The sequence below is a fragment of the Tachypleus tridentatus genome, chromosome 2 (assembly GCF_004210375.1).
Source record: "Tachypleus tridentatus isolate NWPU-2018 chromosome 2, ASM421037v1, whole genome shotgun sequence".
NCBI lineage: Eukaryota > Metazoa > Arthropoda > Merostomata > Xiphosura > Limulidae > Tachypleus > Tachypleus tridentatus.
This window is the reverse complement of record NC_134826.1, coordinates 152,904,196-152,925,701: the sequence shown is the minus strand read 5'-3', so window position 1 is coordinate 152,925,701 and position 21,506 is coordinate 152,904,196. Positions and strand designations below refer to the sequence as shown.

Sequence of the window (21,506 nt, the reverse complement as noted above, 5' to 3'; positions counted from 1 at the left end):
TTAATATTTATTGAACAGTTGAAATAATGCTTTTACATGTATAATGATAAAATTAAATACATAGTTTTGTTTTCCCAGAATTAAATGATTTACAATAAATAAAAAATATTACGTATAAATATTATTTATTTTAGAATTGAAATGTACATCGCTGTCTACACGTCTCTTCTTCTTTATTTTTCTTTTAAATTAAATTTCATGTTATCTTTCCAGACTCCACATCTGGTGTCCTGATATATAATTTGTTTTAGTGTACAAGGAAGACACTTCTACTGGTTGTAATAATGTTTAAGAAACCGAATATATTATTTTACGTGAATGGAAATTATTAATGAATAATTTTCGTAAATACTGCAATAGTTTATCATATAGTCATGGATTCTTATTCATCGCTGTAAGTAAATTTTAATTTTTAACGTATTACATTCCTTCCATTATTTTAAATAATAAAATTACTATTAGTGTTACTAAAACTAGTATTAAAATCAGTATTGTATAGTAGTAACAGTAACAATATAAATTATTATTATAACTATAATGATAACAGCAACAATAGTAGGGGACTTTTGACCCTAGGCTTAATGTAATTCGCGTCAAAGTATCGGTCTTCACTATTGTGACGGATATGTATAAGTGACTGACACGTTGTGTGAAACTTCGTCTTTTATTTTCAAATCTTAAGTGCTGTCCTCTGGCCCTGGTATTATCTTCAGGATATAGCATAAAGAAATCAAAGGTGTTTTTCATATTGATCTCCTAGATAATCGTTTAAATTCAAATAATCTTCTACTTTTTTTGTTTTACCTCAAGAGAAAATAAGCCAGAAATGTCGAATGCCCCTAACTAAAATAACCCTTTCTTTACTGGCATCATACTATAATTATATCACATTTTCAGGCACTTGAATAATATCAGTAAGTCATTATCTCTTTTCTTGGTTAATAAGGAGACAAAAATTAAAAAGTCTGTACAGTATTGGATGTGAGACCTTACTAGTGGTTTTTAACTAACATGTTATAAATACACCCTTATTTTAGCTTTACTCTAAAACCATGCTTCTATGGTGTTGGTGACTTATCCAGCATTTGGTCAAGGTTTCTTTCTTCACTCCCATCTGTATTAAATATGTTACTCAAATTATGGTAATCCAAATGTATTATCTATCACTTACTCTAATTAAAGGTAATTTGAAAGATAATTCAGCAACTTTGCACATGATCTAATTTTATAATATATCAACATCTTCAATACACTTAGAAATGCTCAAGAATTTAATGTTATCAGCAGAATTTACTAATTATATCTATCAACATTTGTATATGGTTATTAAGTTATTGTAAATAAGGAAAAACATGGCCCGAGCACTGCCCTCTGAGACATTCCACTGGTTGCAAGGGCTTAAATTCACTGGTCTCAATTCATAACAACCTTTTATTTCTCCTATCCTAACACTTTACAGGAACATTAATCTTTCCTCAACCCCTACATATCTGCTGTTAGCTAATCTTTTGTGTGGCATGTTATAAAAAGAAATTAAAATTCAGGTACGTTAAGTCCATGGTTCAACTGCCAAATAACATTCTAAAAAAAAAAACAATAACAGAGTAGTAGACTAGAACTAAGAATAACTGACTAATAATTTCTAGGACAAGTGTTGTCACCTCTCTTATCCCCTTCACTATCATTTTTTATATTTTCAATTTTAACAACCTGTAAGACCTGGCATGGCCAAGTGGGTAAAGCACTTGACTTGTAATCTTAGTAGTGCAGGTATGAATTTCCATCACACCAAACATGCTTGCCCTTTCAGCCATGGGGATGTTATAATGTACTGTCAATCTCACTATTCCTTAGTAAAAGAGTAGACCAAGAGTTGGCAGTGAGTGGTGTTGACTAGCTGCCTTCTCTCTAGTGTTAAACTTCTAAATTAGGGATGGCAAAAAATTTAAAATCAATCAATCAGACAAGCTATAATTTATCCCATGCATAAAGCCACACTCCCCCTTCTCCAATAAATAAAAGTTTGTCTCTAGTTTAATGTGGAATTTCAAAATAATTGCTATTACCAATGCTTCCAAATCTAAACAAGTTTCAGTCATTACCATTGTATCATAATCTTTGACTTCAACCAGAGCCCTGAACTCTTTGTTCTTAATACACGTAACATTGGAATAGCAACAAATAAGCCTATTATTGAATCTGCTATGTTAAATATTATAGATGTACCTTTAGAAGTGTTGTGTTACTTTTTGTGCTCCAAGTGTCATGCCTACAACCTTGCCATTGTTGAAGCTGTTGTATGAACTTGTTTATTCTTAGTTTTGTAAGCTCTCTGTCATCATGCTTGATAATGAGAAACCCATTTGAAATAAAATGTATCTCAGGATAGCTGGTATGGATATTAACACTTTACTAATAAAGCAGAGAACAACGTTTCAGCCTTCCTGGGTCATCTGAAGATGCACTCTCTGTCATCATTATGCGAGTTTAGATTAAACTGTCTAGAATATTCATGTTTTTTGTAACTCACCATATAATTACCTAATTTAATTTGTTATTGTATGGTAAGTTAAAAAGGACTCGGGCACCACATATTACATATACCCCACCATTATAAGAGCCCTAACTCTAAATTTTTGACTTACTGAGCTGATGAATCTAGAATAAGTAAAACTCCAGATGATATCATAAGGTGGGGCCAATTAAAGAATGTGTAAAGCTTGTATGTCACAGATATTTTCAATATTAGTTTTGATGAAGAGAAAACATAACTGTAATATTATTTGAAATATCTTTCTCAAACATCCTACTTATTGAAATTAAGTGAAGCCCCTCTCCTCTGCTTAGTTCCATTTATTGTAAAACTTTCACTGGGTCCAACTAGCCCATTTGTTGTTCTAAACATGAAGGTATTTAAGATGCTTTAGTTGGGAAAAATGTTATGTAATTCAGAAATATACATCTTATTGTAACATAGTATATCTTATATTCATCCAGTAGAAATACAACAGATATATGTATAAACAGATTTTAATCACATTTTCTCTATTATACAATATATTCCACAGTCAGTGGCATGTTAATTTATTGTTGTAAGTAAACCAACTGTACATAATAATGTTCATAATGGCAGAATCAGTTCAAGAAAAAAACTAAACGTTATCTCACTTATTGTTAGCCAGGATACTGTAGTTCAATCACTGTTTATGTCAATCATGTATCAAGTTCTAAGTTTGGTATTTAAATGTAACATATGACATGTATTGTTTGTATAGCAGACTTGCAGCTCTATGGTTTTAGGATACACAGATAATTTGTAAATGTTTTTAGAAATATCAAAAAATATCCAACAAATGTATACCAGTTGTTAAGTTTCCCACATAACACAATTACAATTCAGAGCAGTGTTTACTGGTTTCATCTGTCTTTGTGTGTTGGTTTCCTCCTCATAATGCAATAAGACTGTGGCACTATACAACAGTATCTTTGAGAAAAAATAACACAATGTGATACTACATAACAGTACTGTTGAGTGAAAATAACACAATATGATACTATATAACAGTATATTTGAGAGAAAATAACACAATGTAATACTACATAACAGTACAGTTGAGTGAAAATAACACGCGATACTACATGACAGTACCGTTGAGTGAAAAATAACATAGTGTGATACTACATAACAGTAACCTTGAGTTAAAATAACATGATAATATACAATAGTAACTTAGAGTTAACATCTGAAGCTAAGTGTTCTGTATGCATTGTGACAAGAACTTTGTTTTAGTAGTGGTTTATTCCATAGGTGTTGTAGAGTTAAACACTAGTTGGTTTTCTAGAATGGAACTAAGCATCACAAGTCAAGCTCCTCCATCACCATGGAATGGCACATTTCCTCCGCTCGAGAACTTGGCAATGGACTCCGACTTTGTGTGGTTACTCTGTGCCCTCTTCATGTCTATCAGTTGGGTGGTGTATGTAACTTATTACAACTCACGAGTGATTGATTCATCATAACTAAGATGTTGAACAGATTTGTAAAGAAGGGGTATGTTAAGATTGGTAAGTACAAATTTGTAGAGAAAAAAGGGTATGATAAGGTTGGTAGGGTACAAATTTGTAGAGAAAAAAGGGTATGATAAAGTTGGTAGGGTAAAGATTTGTAGAGAAAAAGGGTATGATAAGGTTGGTAGAGTACAGATTTGTAGAGAAGAAGGGTATGATGAGGTTGGTAGGGTACAGATTCTGTAAAGAAAGGGTATGTTAAGATTAGTAAAGGTACAGATTATGTAGAGAAAAAAAGGGTTATGATAAGGTTAGTGAGTGTACAGATCTGCGTAAAAAGCTATGATAAGGTTAGTAGAGTACAGATCTGCGGAGAAAAATGGGCATGATGAGGTTGGTAGAATTAACAGATCTGCAAAAAAAAAAAATGATAAGGTTAGTAGAGTTACAGATTCCATAGAAAAAGGGTATGATAAGGTTGGTAGAGTACCAGATTATAAAGAAAAAATATATGATAAGGTTAGAGCACAGATTTGATAAAGAAAATGCGCGGTATGATAAGGTTAAGTAGAATACAGATCTATATAAAAAGAAGGTATGATAAGGCTTGGTGAAGGTACAGATTTATAAAAGAAAAAAATGGCATGATAAGGTTGGTAGAGCAACAGATTTTATAAAAAAAAAGTGCCGGTATGATAAGGTTGGTAGAATACAGATTTATAAAAAAAAATGGCATGATAAGGTTGGCAGATAGTACAGATTTATAAAAAAAAAAAAGGTTATGATAAGGTTGGTAGAGCACAGATTTATAAAAAAGAGCAGTTATGATAAGGTTAGTGCAGTACAGATTTATAAAGAAAAAATGGCATGATAAGGTTGGCAGAGATTTTAGATTAAAGAAAAAAAAGCAGTATGATAAGGTTGGCAGAGCACAGATTTGTAGAGAAAAAAAAGGGCATGATAAGGTTGATAGAGTACAGATCTGTATTCACGGAACGATATTATGATTAGTGAAGTACAGATTTCTAGAGAAAAAAGCCGGGTATGATAAGGTTGGCAGAGCACAGATTTATAAAGAAAAAAAGGTATGATGACAATTGGCAGATACAGATTTATAAAGAAAAAAGCGGGCATGATAAGGTTGGTAGAGCACAGATCTATAGAAAAAAAAGGGTTATGATAAGGTTGGTAGAGTACAGATTTATAAAAAGAAAAAAAATTATGATAAGGTTGGTAGAGTACAGATTTATAAAGAAAAAAGGTATGATAAGGTTGGCAGAGTACAGATTTATAAAGAAAAAAAAAGAGGTATGATAAGGTTGGTAGAATACAGATTTATAAAGAAAAAGCCGGTATGATAAGGTTAGTAGAGTTACAGATTTATAAAGAAAAAAGAATATGATAAGGCTTGGTAGAGCACAGATTTATAAAAGAAAAAGTGCGGCATATGATAAGGTTGGTAGAGTACAGATTATATGAAAAGCTGGCATGTTAAGATTGGTAAGCACAGATTTATAAAAGCAAAAACGGGTATGTTAAGATTGCGTAAATTACAGATTATATAAAGAAAAACGGGTATGATAAGGTTGGTGAAATTACAGATTTATAAAAGAAAAAAAGGGTATGATAAGGTTGGTAGAATACAGATTTATAAAGAAAAAAGGGTATGATAAGGTTGGTAGAGTACAGATTTATAAAGAAAAAATGATAAAGTTGGTAGAATACAGATTTATAAAGAAAAAAGATGATGATAAGGTTGGTAGAGTACAGATTTATAAAAAAAAAAGGTATGATAAGGTTGGTAGAGCACAGATCTGTAGAGAGAAAAAGGGGGTATGATAAGGTTGATAGAGTACAGATTTGGTAACGCCACGGAATGTTATGATTAGTGAGTACAGATTTCAGAGAAAAAAGCGGGTATGATAAGGTTGGTGAGTACAGATCTGTAAATTACGGGTATGTTAAGATTGGCGAGCACAGATTTGTAGAGAGAAAAACAGGTATGATAAGGTTGGCGAATACAGATTTATAAAGAAAAAAAGCGGCATGATAAAGTGGTAGGATACAGATTATATAAAGAAAAAAAGCGGCATGATAAGGTTGGCAGAGCAGATTTATAGAAAAAAGTATAGGGTATGATAAGGTTGGTGAGAGTACAGATTTATAAAAAAAATAATATGATAGGGTAGGTTGGTAGAACAGATCTATAAAGAATGGGCAATGATAAGTTTGGTAGAGTACAGATTTATAAAAGAAAAAAGGTGGCATAATAAGGTTAGTAGAATTACAGATTTATAAAAAAAAAAACGGTATATAAGGTTGGTAGAATACAGATTTATAAAAAAAAGCGGAATGATAAGGTTGGTAGAATACAGATTTATAAAGAAAAAAGGGCATGATAAGGTTGGTAAGAGGTACAGATTTATAAAAAAAAAGGGTATGATAAGGTTGGTAGAGTACAGATTATAAAAAAAAAAAGTGGTTATGATAAGGTTGGTAGAGCAACAGATCTATGAAAAAAAGAATATGATAAGGTTGGCAGAATACAGATTTATAAAGAAAAAAAAGGTATGATAAGGTTGGTAGAGTACAGATTTATAAAAAAAAGGGCATGATAAGGTTGGTAGAATACAGATTTATAGAGAAAAAAGCCGGTATGATAAGGTTGGTAGAGTACAGATTTATAAAGAAAAAAGGGCATGAATAAGGTTGGTAGAAATAACAGATTATATAAAAAAAAAAAGGGTATGATAAGGTTGGTAGAAGTACAGATTTATAAAAAAGGTAATATGTTAAGACTGGTAAGTACAGATTTATAAAGAAAAAACAGGTATGTTAAGATTGGTAAGCACAGATTTATAAAAAAAACAGGTATGATAAGGTTGGTAGAATACAGATTTATAAAGAAAAAGTGTATGATAAAGTTGGTAGGATACAGATTTATAAAGAAAAAAAGGGTATGATAAGGTTGGTGAGAGTACAGATTTATAAAAAAAAAAAAATGGTATGATAAGGTTGGTAGAATACAGATTTATAGAAAAAAGGAATGATAAGGTTGGTGGAGTACAGATTTATAAAAAAAAAAAGGGTTATGATAAGGTTGGTAGAGTACAGATTTATAGAGATAAAAAGCAGTATGATAAGGTTGGTGAGTGCAGATTTATAAATTAAGGGTATGATAAGGTTGGTAGAGCACAGATTTGTAAATTCAACGGTATGTTAAGATTGGTGAGTACAGATTTGTAGAGAAAAACGGGTATGATAAGGTTGGTAGAATACAGATTTATAAAGAAAAAAGGTATGATAAGGTTGGTAGAGTACAGATTTATAAAGAGAAAAGGGTATGATAAAGTTGGTAGAGTACAGATTTATAAAGAAAAAAGGGTATGATAAAGTTCATAGGATACAGATTTATAGAGAAAAAAGGGAATGATAAGGTTGGTAGAGTAGAGATTTATAAAGAAAAAGGGTATGATAAGGTTGGTAGAGTACAGATTTATAAAGAAAAAATGGTATAAGGTTGGTAGAATACAGATTTATAAAGAAAAAAGGGTATGATAAGGTTGGTAGAATACAGATTTATAAAGAAAAAAGGGTATGATAAGGTTGGTAGAATACAGATTTATAAAGAAAAAAGGGTATGATAAGGTTGGTAGAGTACAGATTTATAAAGAAAAAAGGGTATGATAAGGTTGGTAGAATACAGATTTATAAAGAAAAAAGGGTATGATAAGGTTGGTGGAATACAGATTTATAAAGAAAAAAGGGTATGATAAGGTTGGTAGAATACAGATTTATAAAGAAAAAAGGGTATGATAAGGTTGGTAGAATACAGATTTCTAGAGAAAAATGGGTGTGATAAGGTTTATGAGCACAAACTTGTAAAGAAGGGATAAGTTAACATTGAAGTAGAGATTTGTAAAGAAGGGATATGTACAAGTTGGTGAGCACAAACTTGTAAAAATGGATGTGTTAAGGTTGGTGAGTACAAACTTGTAAAGAAGGGATATGTTGAGGTTGGTGAGTACAGATTTGTAAAGAAGGGATATGTACAAGTTGGTGAGCACAAACTTGTAAAAAGGGATATGTTAAGGTTGGTGAATACAGATTTGTAAAGAAGAGGTATGTGAAGGTCGTTGAGTTAAGACTTGTAAACAAGTGAGATATTAAATAGCTGAATTCACTGGTTATATACAGTGAAATGGTACAAAATGTAACATTAAAACTCTTATGTTAATATCATTTTAACTTTCGGTAACATGAAAAGTTCATAGAAGACTCATTTGAATTGCATCTGTTATTGCTTATATTCATGTAGCAATATTAAACAGGTTACTGGCATGGCTGAATAAATACAAATGACATGTAGGTCTCATTTGAGGGGACTTGAAGAATGACCTTGATGGCATATTGAAACTAAGTCATAAAGCATCACACCATTTGTAAACCAAACAGTGTATTTAGAATTTAACACTCCTACAAAAAGACATTTCTAGTCCTGATTTCTCCAAGCCCGTTCCCCTGGCTGTGGTTTCGCTAGATAGTAGATAGGGACAGTGGGAATCTCGTTAGTCCATTCATTAATGGATTTAAATGGCAATTTCATTTAAATACAAAATTATTAGCCTAATATTAATAGCCTTTCAAGTTGCTCTGGGGCCTATTAGGCCCCACTTTTCATAGGAGTGTTAATTAAATTAGCTATCTTAACAGATTAAACTTGTGGGTCTATTTTTTAAAATTGAATAATAAGTTTCTAAGCTGTGTTGTAGAATCTGAGATAAGTTTGGTTAAAACAAGATCGAAGCTGGGTGTAAAAGCTTTAAAGTCTTATGGAAATAGTTTTAGTTGGATATGAATATTTTTGTAAAGATAAAAGTAGAAGGTTGTGTTCATTCTCTTAATTATTAATTGAATTATGTATAATTATTAGAGTGCCAGAGTATTTTGTGAGGTTGAAAATTTGTTATTTATTTATTTATTTATTTTACAAGGGTCCTTCTCAATCTCAGTTTTGTCTGGAAAAATCATGTTTCGGGATGTTGCTTTTATGAATGAAGACTTTACAGTTAGAGCACAAGATGGGTGGATGATCTTTAGGTGGTGGAGACCATATGTAAAGAAAGAAATAACAGAAGGTATGATGTTGCAAGTTGTGCAAATCGATATTGGGTGGTTGTGATTCACACAATAAACTCAATGTATCTCAGTACAGCTGGTATGGGTATTAACACTTACTAATAAAACAGTGAACACTGGTTCAACCTCTTATGTATCTCATTACAGCTGGTATGGGTATTAACACTTACTAATAAAACAGTCAACAGTTGTTCAACCTCTTATGTATCTCAGTACAGCTGGTATGGGTATTAACACTTACTAATAAAACAGTGAACACTGGTTCAACCTCTTATGTATCTCAGTACAGCTGGTATGGGTATTAACACTTACTAATAAAACAGTGAACACTGGTTCAACCTCTTATGTATCTCAGTACAGCTGGTATGGGTATTAACACTTACTGATAAAACAGTGAACACTGGTTCAACCTCTTATGAATCTCAGTACAGCTGGTATGGGTATTAACTCTACTAATAAAACAGTAAACACTGGTTCAACCTCTTATGTATCTCAGTGCAGCTGGTATGGGTATTAACACTTACTAATAAAACAGTAAACACTGGTTCAACCTCTTATGAATCTCAGGATAGCTGGTATGGATATTAACACTTTTACTGCTGAAACAGTGAACACTGGTTCAACCTCTTATGTATCTCAGAACATGTATTTGATTTATATATCTTGGCAAGTACTTTTATATTGTAATGAATGAATAATTTTTATTTAACCCTTTTGCCTGGATCACAGGCTATGTCATCATTTTTGTTGACTTGCATTCAATTGCTATTTTATAAATTTATGTCAGTCAGTTTGGTATAAAATTGTAGATTACAATTCAAATTTTAATATTATATATGAGTTAATTTCTTAATCTTAAAAGTTAATATAGATATTAGTGAATCATATGGTACATTGAAGGCAGCACTGTGTAAAATTAGATGTTTGTGATGTCAAAATACTAAGGTTTTAGTTTCATTTAAATTAGGAACTATGTTACTAATGTTGACAAGACAGAATATAATATAAGGACCCTGTGTATTTTTATTTTGCTAAGAATCAAACATAGTGGCCCCATTAACCTCTTCCCATTTTTGGAAATGGTCTCTTATACAACTTACTTCATTATATGACATGTGAATAACCAATCAACAAATTAGATTGTCCCTAGAGTGGAATTCTCAGCCATTTTAGTCTTTGAAAAGACTATCTTATTCTTCTGATCCAAGATTTCAACGAAGTGGGTTTGTGTCTTTAGTCTGCTTGAAGTTTCATATCTTTTAAAATTTAAATACATCTTAATTACTAAGCTTAATAAATTATGGTGTAATTTTATGGTATCAGTGTAGTTATTTATGATTTTTTGGTTATACAACTGTATATGTAAAACCTAAAATAAATTTTGTTTTATATCCTCCATGTGTGAAATTTTAAAGGTCTAAGCAACCTATGTTCACCAACAACTGAGTTCAAAGGTTGTAGGGAGAATAGATAATTATTTACTTTATTTCATGATTTATTGTTCTATATATTATGAGAAATAAGCTTAATAATGTATTTCTATATAGTAATATTATACATATATAATGTATAATAATTGAAATGTGACTACACATTATAAAATACTACTCTACTAAAACACAGCCAAGACAGAGAAGACTAAAGTTCAGTTTTACTTTACTGGATACGTGAGTGCACATGCACCATGTCAATACAAGTTATGTAATGTTAGCTACCCATGCCTGGAAGGTCAGTATAATAAATATATAGTGTTATGAGACTTAAACTACTTAGATTAAACATTTGTATTTTCTTATTGTAATATGTAGTCATTCTAGCACAATGATTATGAGGTTGGTCAAATTGACAGACCCATTATAGCTAGAGTATAGAAAATAAATTATAAAGTCTTACTGAAAACATACATTTGAAATGTATTTAGGAGGTTTCAGAGACTACACATAGTATTTGATATTTGTGGGATGAAGAATATTTTTTAATCATAACATGAAATCACTTTGCACTCAGACTAGTAAAGAAACAGACTCAGTATTTTTATAAACAGATTTTTATTAAAAACACTTCATTAAAAAATTCATTTTTTTGTGTACAGAAACCTTGTTATCTTTAATGAAAGTTTACCACATTTTGTGAGGATACATGTGCTGCATCAACAATTATAAATACTTACAATGTGTGTAAATGTGTATACAAACATGTGTATATTATATCAAGTCCATTGCAAAAGATTTAAAGTTCTATGTTAGAAGAAATAATCAAGTGATATGCTGACTAATGGTCTGTTTAATTAACCCTCCACTTACTGTATTACATTCTGATTTAAAAATTTCACAGCATTTAGTTATTTTTATAATGATGTACAGATTTAATAACTAATTATTATTAAAATTTGTCTGATGTTTGTATGTATCTGAAATAATCTTATTTCTGTCAAAACACATCTCAGAAGAAAGTATACAGTAGGTAAGCCAAGACATGAACAAATAATGAACCCTAATTAATCACATGTGTATAATACACCTTGCTGTATGATATAAAGAATTTTGAAAAAATACAACTCAGAACAACTGTACATACTTTGACTTCTATATATTAGTGGTTTACGTGTTGTAAATGATGTTCTCATGATTTTTCATGGTGAAAATTGTATGCATGCTGAGAAAAGCATTCCAAGGATAAATCAAGAACTCTGCATTTATCTGGTTTTTATGATGTATTTTGATTTCTAAAAATTTATCTGGTTATTATGATGTATTGTTATTTCTAAACATGTATCTGGTTATTATGATGTATTGTTATTTCTAAACATTTATCTGATTATTATGATGTATTGTTATTTCTAAACATTTATCTGATTATTATGATGTATTGTTATTTCTAAACATTTATCTGATTATTATGATGTATTGTTATTTCTAAACATTTATCTGCTAATTATGATGTATTGTTATTTCTAAACATTTATCTGGTTATTATGATGTATTTTGATTTCTAAACATATATCTGGTTATTATGATGTATTTTGATTTCTAAACATATATCTAGTTATTATGATGTATTTTGATTTCTAAACATTTATCTGGTTATTATGATGTATTGTTATTGCTAAACATGTATGTGGTGATTATGATGTATTGTTATTTCTAAACATTTCTCTGATTATTATGGTGTATTTTTATTTCTAAACATTTATCTGGTTATTATGATGTATCTTGATTTCTAAACATATTTTACATTATGTAATATGCTTTTTATTATTACAAATTATAAATGTGCATTTTACTGATTTCTGAACTTAAACAGCTCACAGAACATGTTCTTGTAATTACATCAGGGTATCAGCTCTGGTTTTAACCATATAACATGTTCTTGTACAGTGCATGAAGGTAACAGCTCTCTTTTCAACCATATAACATGTTCTTGTAATTACATCAAGGTAACAGCTCTCTTCTCAACCCAATAGATCTGTCACACTCAGACACTCGTCTCTCGATACTCCTGAATGGGTTTGAGTTACACATATACAACCGCTCGCACCTTTATGCTCATCTGGAGCAACAGTTTGGCTTGGAGCCTGAAATTCTTCCACCTGGATCAGAACAGTACTGGCAGGATTCAGGAACAGGAGATGGGAATACTGAAGCATCAGCAGAAAGTGGGATTGACTTAGCTCAGCAGAGGAGAGGATCAAGTGGAGAGATCTAATTCCAGTGATAAAACTGGATATTTCTATGGTAAAAATTATGTATTGTTTTTCTTAATGTTTTTAAAAAGTGGAAAGAAATCTATATTAAGCTTCATTTTGCTGTGTTCTTTGGTGATTTGTGAGTTTGATTGTAAGTTTTTTAAATACTTAAAGTAGTGTTAATTTATATCAAATGTAGGATATTTTGAAAAAGTAATGTGTTTTTTTGTACCACATTATATTTGCTATTTGTATTGTTTGGTTTATTTTTATTATAACTTAAATATTTTAAACATGTTTTTTTTGTTAACATTAGGTCAATCTGTTATATACACTAAAACAATTATATTTTATGATGTTCAAAATGAGGAATCTCTTGTTTGGATTGTATGCAGGGTAGATTAGTTTTTGGAAATCGACTTTTACCGACCACATTATCCATTAATTTTGAAGAAGCACGTGTTGTCTACACCACTAAACCAGCATCTTCAAGACTTGATGATTTCACTCACATGATTAAGTGCAAGGCAGAAAACTTCAAGGTTATTTTAGCCGACAGCCTGAAATACACTGGTCCATCAGACGAACCACCAAGGTACATGGGTGAAGGGTTTGTTGTTCTCCAGTCAAATTTCGTTGATCTGTATTACTACCAAGATGAAGCAGGTAATATTTACTATGTTAATAAAAGAAGTTGTTACAAACTGATCAGAACTTTTTATATATTTATCTCTGGAAGGTGACATTCCAGCCTAACAATCTGTGTCAGATTGTAAAACGTAGAACCAGTAATAGTGTAAGTTTATAACAGATAATCTTCCAAAAATAAATATATAAAGAAGTAGTTAACAGTATGTGATCTGTTTTTCTGTATCAGTGTTTCCATCACCTTCACAGTGTAACTATAATTTTCTGTGGTGTTAAGTGTATGTTGTACCTTGATAGTGAAATGTTTACTAACTAATTATAACATGAAACATATCTAGCCAACGTAAGATATCACATGTTTTTTACTGTGTTAAGTGCATGTTGTACCTTGATAGTGAAATATTTACTAACTAATTATAACATGGAACATGTCCAGCCTGTATTAAGTTAACATACCACACGTTATAAGGAGATTAACTTGGTGTTTCTCCACACGGTTTCATGTAAGGTACTTTGGTCTTTATCCATTATAATTTTGATGTTTTTTTAACTGACTGTGATATAAATATACATGGGACATTTCCTTGGACAAAGCTGTAAATATTCCACTGAAGATTTTTAAACATTTATTTTGTGACAGAAAACATTATATTTACAGCTGTATGTTTAAGCAACAGTGTGTATCTTTTGTTGTTTTTGTACAGCATAACAAATTACACTGTATGGCTGTTGATTATATAATTGTATTTAGTATGACTGCCTTAATAAGTAAGTTTAAAGAAGCTAAGATTCATCTTTAAGATATAAAGTTAAAGGATATGTAATTTATTAGATCTGTTTTCTCCTTGCCATTCTTGTGAATGTTGGTGTCCTAACTGTATTCAAAAAATGTTGCCTCTTATTGTAATTAGATGTGGGGCAGTTAGTAGCAATTAATGGTGGGAGGTTTCAGCAAATTGCCTTCTCTTTAATTGGCACATTAATATTAATGGCAGTAATAGATGGCCTTAGTAGGTTTACCATGATGGAGAGCAGGTGAGTGAGGTTATTAATTCTTCCTGACCTTTACTCCCATTTTCCAAGTCGCCAAGCCACGCTGACCAAAACCTGAATGCACTCAAAGTTAAAAAAAGGTCTTATAATATTAAAATCAGACTTTGATATCTGCAATGTGCAGATTACATATAACCCATTATGTAACATTGCACCTGACAACAAATATAATTTCAATATTTTGATAACTTGGATTATTGGAATAATGAGGAACAGTAATTTTCAATTGTTGATTATTATTTTGTTAAATGATTTAATCATCATTTTATTAATTGATTGTTAGAATAATTTAAAATATTAATCATAATTTTGATTAATTAGAATTATGAAAAATGGTAACAATTAGAAACCCTAAATATTTGTTTATTGCTTTAACTTATTTTAACAGTCAATCAAAATGATAATTGTAAGAAAACACTAATTTCAACAAGTTGGTTATTTTATTACATTTATTCAATTAATTGAATTGTTAATTAATTTGTTCACTTGACACTAATGGAGTCACAAAATAAATGAAATCACATAGCTCTAAGCAGTCTCTAATACTGTTTGTCAGTTGTCTTGTTGGATCTACAGTAAACACTTCAGTTTTTGATGTAGATTCAGTTGTCTCTAGACAGAACATGACATTTACAGTGGTGGAGGATATGTTGATTGAAAATATTTTATGTGACAACAGTTGTAACATACAACTTTTATAGCACATAGAAAAACTTGTATAGTTTGGTGCCAGCACATAACTAATACACAAAATCAGGTACAAGCAATCTATGAAAAGAAATACTACATTAAACTGTATAAATCTTGAGGAAAAAATATTTAAAACATTATTTATTTTGATATAAAAAAAAACAATATTCTGATACAGAACTTAGCTTTTCTATGGATTCTTAACTATGAAATTGGTTCTGTACAATTCTAAGTGAAGGGAACAATATGTGAATGTCACTCTATCTGTCCTATTCTGTACCCATGAGGCTTTTTTTCTTAATACCATTTCTCCATCAGGCTGTCTGGTGTACAGCTTATAATAGGCCTATTCACATAATTATTTTATTCATCTGCCAAAATTGATACAAGTTATTATACTAAGATGATAATACAAATTAGACTATAATTTAGACCTGATGTCTTAAGGAACGTGTTTTTATTCATCAGTATTATCACCAAACTAAGCAGTTAAAATATTCTTATGAACTGTACGTGTTGAAAACCTTGGATGTACATCCATGTTCACAGTAATCAAAACTGTATTACAGTTTGTGCAATTCAACAATTTAACAGAATTGCCAGTAAAGTTTGACTGGATCATAAGGTCTTCTGTGATGCTGAACGGATCATTCTTAGTTTATGTCTACAAAGTTTAAGCTGGTAGTAGTTATTAATTACAAAGAAAAGTGTACAATAACTTAAAAATCATTAAAAATAGTATGTTGCTTTTTGACAAGGTTGATGACAGTCACATTTTGTTCATGCTTTAATAGTGTAACATTTGATGGTATTTATTAAACGTATGTGACCCATAAGAGATACTTCCAGAATGTACCATTTCTGAATAATAGGTCTAGTTCCTCAAGAGCCTGAGATGGTAGAGTTAGCAAATGGAGATATAATACAACAGTTTACTAACCCTTGTTGGGGTCTGGATATCAAATGTGGCAAAGGTACAGATTTCAGTTATGGCCCATGGGCAGATCGACAGAGAGAACACCTGTACAGGTTCTTCTTCCCTCAAGTGAGCTGCGTTATTTTCACCTATATTTTAAAATGTTATGCAAATAGTTTGCAGGTTTCTTCAATTATAAACAATGGTGTTGCACCAATACTTTATTACCTAAGTTGATTCTATATATCTAATTTAGAAGTTTCTATCACCAGGAAAGTAAAGAAAGAAAAAATATGCTTGTGTAAGAAACATTAACAGTGAGTGTTATGAACAGATTGAAAATGAAATAAACTTTAGAATGTACATGTGGAAAAAGGTTCTCTTGTGGCACTGAAAGTGTTAAGTTTTCTTAAGATAAAAAAGTTGATTTTAAAACACTACATTTGAAAACACTATGGTTTCACTATGATTGTCTGTGGCTGAATATTCTACCGATGGCATTAGTGCAGAACTATCACAGAATTGAATCCAACTTGAAGATGTATTTGACATTATAAGAAGGTCATCACTAGTAGAGTTTAGTACATTTAACTATATTTATATATCCAACTTGAAGATGTATTTGACATTATAAGGTCATCACTAGTAGAGTTTAGTACATTTAACTATATTTATATATCCAACTTGAAGATGTATTTGACATTATAAGGTCATCACTAGTAGAGTTTAGTACATTTAACTATATTTATATATCCAACTTGAAGATGTATTTGACATTATAAGAAGGTCATCACTAGTAGAGTTTAGTACATTTAACTATATTTATATATCCAACTTGAAGATGTATTTGACATTATAAGGTCATCACTAGTAGAATTTAGTACATTTAACTATATTTATATATCCAACTTGAAGATGTATTTGACATTATAAGAAGGTCATCACTAGTAGAGTTTAGTACATTTAACTATATTTATATATCCAACTTTAAGATGTATTTGACATTATAAGAAGGTCATCACTAGTAGAGTTCAGTACATTTAACTATATTTATATATCCAACTTGAAGATGTATTTGACATTATAAGGTCATCACTAGTAGAAGTTAGTACATTTAACTATATTTATATATCCAAATTGAAGATGTATTTGACATTATAAGAAGGTCATCACTAGTAGAATTTAGTACATTTAACTATATTTATATATCCAAATTGAAGATGTATTTGACATTATAAGAAGGTCATCACTAGTAGAGTTTAGTACATTTAACTATATTTATATATCCAACTTTAAGATGTATTTGACATTATAAGGTCATCACTAGTAGAATTTTGTACATTTAACTATATTTATATATCCAAATTGAAGATGTATTTGACATTATAAGAAGGTCATCACTAGTAGAGTTTAGTACATTTAACTATATTTATATATCCAACTTTAAGATGTATTTGACATTATAAGGTCATCACTAGTAGAATTTAGTACATTTAACTATATTTATATATCCAAATTGAAGATGTATTTGACATTATAAGAAGGTCATCACTAGTAGAGTTTAGTGCATTTAACTATATTTATATATCCAACTTGAAGATGTATTTGACATTATAAGGTCATCACTAGTAGAATTTAGTACATTTAACTATATTTATATATCCAAATTGAAGATGTATTTGACATTATAAGGTCATCACCAGTAGAGTTTAGTACATTTAACTATATTTATATATCCAAATTGAAGATGTATTTGACATTATAAGGTCATCACTAGTAGAGTTTAGTACATTTAACTATATTTATATATCCCAATTGAAGATGTATTTGACTTTATAAGAAGGTTATCACTAGTAGAGTTTAGTACATTTAACTATATTTATTTACTAACTTCAAGATGTGCTGATATTTTAGATTATTTCCATTGCTGATACACAAGCTTCTAGTGATGTTATTTTACTGTTTTGTGCTCAGAATAAAAACCTTATTTTATTATATTTTTATATTAGCAGGTGAATATTAAAGTTCCACTACCTGGCTGTCATGAATAATTACTAGCTTTGTATCTCAGAATGGTTTCTTATGGGTAGTTAACACTTTTATTTATAAGGAGAGAACAACATTTTGACCTTCATAGGTCATCTTCAGATTAAGAAAATGACCTAGGAAGGTCGAAATGTTGTTCTCTCCTTATAAATAAAAGCGTTAATACCCATAACAACCGTTCTGAGATACATTTTTATTTCAAGTGGGTTTCTCATCATCAAGAATTACTAGCTGTCTTTTTTAAGTTTCTTTCAGTCATAGTTTGTTTTAAGGTTATAACTGGATGTTACAGTATTGTTTAATGTAATTTTATGTGTAGTCTGTGCTGGTGTAATAGTTTACATTAAAGTAATAACTCTCTGTTAAATTAAGAGCTATCCCATTAATTTATAACATTAAACCAAACATTCAGATGTATATTTAATGTGACATACCCTGATTTGGTTATTGCATTTTTGAGGTTTATCTCTGTTCTGTCTTGATGCATTCTTATGTCAGAGTCAGAAAAGTAAAAGGTTTTTTTAAGCCTTATTTGTTGTTTGTAATATATATCATGGTTATCCTACCCTATTTGTTTTCAAATAGGACTACCAGCCTCTTATTGTAACAAAACCACCCCAAGTTGAGAGAAACGTCAGTTCCAGTCATTTGACCTGAGGTTAAGCACTCTATCTGACATAACCATAGATATTCTTTTTCTCAAAAGATAAGGTTTGTTTTATCACTTTTTTTACCAATTATCAAAGCTTCAGTAGTTTCTGTACATTCATTAGTTTCTGTTACATTAATAGTTTTGAACTATAAGTCCCTGGTTTTATAACAGTTATACATAAATGTTACTGAACTGTACTAAGTGCTCTGGTTTTGGTAAAGCTTATATCAATATTTCCACTTTATGTTACAAACTGTACTAAGTGCTCTGGTTTTGGTAAAGCTTATATCAATATTTCCACTTTATATTATGAACTGTACTAAGTGCTCTGGTTTGGTAAAGCTTATATCAATATTTCCACTTTACTGTAGCTGATTTCTTATAATACTTTTATTGGTGTAGTTCGGTAATGACAGTAAGCCATGATAATATCATCTTAAGTTCAATTGAAATGTTCTTTAGAATGTCTGCTTTTGTGAGAGAAGAGACATCCAGTTGAACTGTTCTCTGGAATGTCTTAAAATTCTGCCTGTGAGAGAGAGGGAGAGAGAGAGAGTGGATTTCCAGTTGAACTGCTCTCTGGAATGTCTTAAAATTCTGCCTGTGAGAGAGAGAGAGAGTGGAGATCCAGTTGAACTGCTCTCTGGAATGTCTTAAAATTCTGCCTGTGAGAGAGGGAGAGTGAGAGTGGATTCCAGTTGAACCGCTCTCTGGAATGTCTTAAAATTATGCCTGTGAGAGAGAAAGAGAGAGAGTGGAGATCCAGTTGAACTGCTCTATGGAATGTCTTAAAATTCTACCTGTGAGAGAGAGGGAGAGAGAGAGAGTGGATTTCCAGTTGAACTGCTCTATGGAATGTCTTAAAATTATGCCTGTGAGAGAGAAAGAGAGAGAGTGGAGATCCAGTTGAACTGCTCTCTGGAATGTCTTAAAATTCTGCCTGTGAGAGAGAGGGAGAGAGAGAGAGTGGATTTCCAGTTGAACTGCTCTCTGGAATGTCTTAAAATTCTGCCTGTGAGAGAGAGGGAGAGAGAGAGAGTGGATTTCCAGTTGAACCGCACTCTGGAATGTCTTAAAATTATGCCTGTGAGAGAGAAAGAGAGAGAGTGGAGATCCAGTTGAACTGCTCTATGGAATGTCTTAAAATTCTACCTGTGAGAGAGAGAGAGAGAGATTGGAGATCCAGTTGAACTGCTCTATGGAATGTCTTAAAATTCTACCTGTGAGAGAGAGAGAGAGATTGGAGATCCAGTTGAACTGCTCTCTGAAATGTCTTAAAATTCTGCCTGTGAGAGAGAGGGAGAGAGAGAGAGTGGAGATCCAGTTGAACTGCTCTCTGGAATGTCTTAAAATTCTTCCTGTTTCAGAGAGAGATTGGATGAATCCCAAAGCTTTACTAAATGTGGAACTGCTTTGGTAGTTTATATTATGAAATATGTGACAACAAATATTAGGAACACAGTTCTAACTATAATTAAGGTGATAATTTATCATCAAAACTGATCCCAGTAACAAAATTCAATGTTTCCCTTTTTAAGCTAAGCATTTGTGGTATTTTTGGTAAAATTGTGCATGTGTGTATATTTACATATATTTATTGTATTTGTGTATATAATATTTTTCTTCCAAAGATCAGTAAATATCAAAACTATATTGTAGTTATTATATATAATTACGTACAACACATATGATATGTTCAGAGATTGTGTTACATGTCAGATTTTAAACTGTTATGTTTATAACCTGCTTTATTTCATCATGTATAATATAAACTTGTATGTTCACAGAATAATTCAACAGAGAACTAACATGTTTATGAAAAGAAACGTCCAATATTTAGTGAAGATTCTTTAATTCCTCAGTGTTTCACCTTGTTTCATACAGTTCTGTTAAGAAATAATTTCCACTCAATACTTTCTGTTTATTAAACATTCACAACCTGTCTTTTTATTGGTTTCTGTGTCAACTTGTATAGTAAATACTGTGTCGCAATCTATGCCTTATATTGGTTGTTACTCCATTACTTTCGTTCCAACTTGTGTATTAAATACCGTGTCACAATCAATACCTTATATTGGTTGTTACTCCATTACTTTCGTTCCAACTTGTGTATTAAATACCGTGTCACAATCTATACCTTATATTGGTTGTTACTCCATTACTTTCGTTCCAACTTGTGTGTTAAATACCGTGTCACAATCAATACCTTATATTGGTTGTTACTCCATTACTTTCATTCCAACTTGTGTATTAAATACTGTGTCACAATCAATACCTTATATTGGTTGTTACTCCATTACTTTCATTTCAACTTGTGTATTAAATACTGTGTCACAATCAATACCTTATATTGGTTGTTACTCCATTACCTTCATTCCAACTTGTGTATTAAATACCGTGTCACAATCTATACCTTATATTGGTTGTTACTCCATTACTTTCGTTCCAACTTGTGTATTAAATACCGTGTCACAATCTATACCCTATATTGGTTGTTACTCCATTACTTTCGTTCAAACTTGTGTGTTAAATACCGTGTCACAATCAATGCCTTATTTTGGTTGTTACTCCAACCCTTTTGCTCCAACTTTTATATTAAAAACTGTGTCACAACCTATGACTTATATTGTTTGCTCCAACATATACTGTGAAAACTAACACAATCCATA

General features: G+C 30.9%; 1 protein-coding gene across 1 annotated transcript in view; it reads left to right on the top strand.

The window, feature by feature from the left end:
• The first annotated feature begins 197 nt into the window (after positions 1-197).
• Positions 198-21,506, top strand: part of LOC143245650 (bridge-like lipid transfer protein family member 1) — a 252,531-nt gene continuing 231,222 nt past the window's right edge. The window contains 10 exon segments of the mRNA XM_076491999.1: positions 198-394; positions 3,843-4,006; positions 4,009-4,065; positions 9,003-9,146; positions 12,611-12,749; positions 12,791-12,881; positions 13,228-13,498; positions 16,096-16,268; positions 18,771-18,807; positions 18,810-18,890. Of these exon segments, the coding sequence (XP_076348114.1) occupies positions 375-394; positions 3,843-4,006; positions 4,009-4,065; positions 9,003-9,146; positions 12,611-12,749; positions 12,791-12,881; positions 13,228-13,498; positions 16,096-16,268; positions 18,771-18,807; positions 18,810-18,890 (1,177 nt within the window). The 5' untranslated portion in view covers positions 198-374.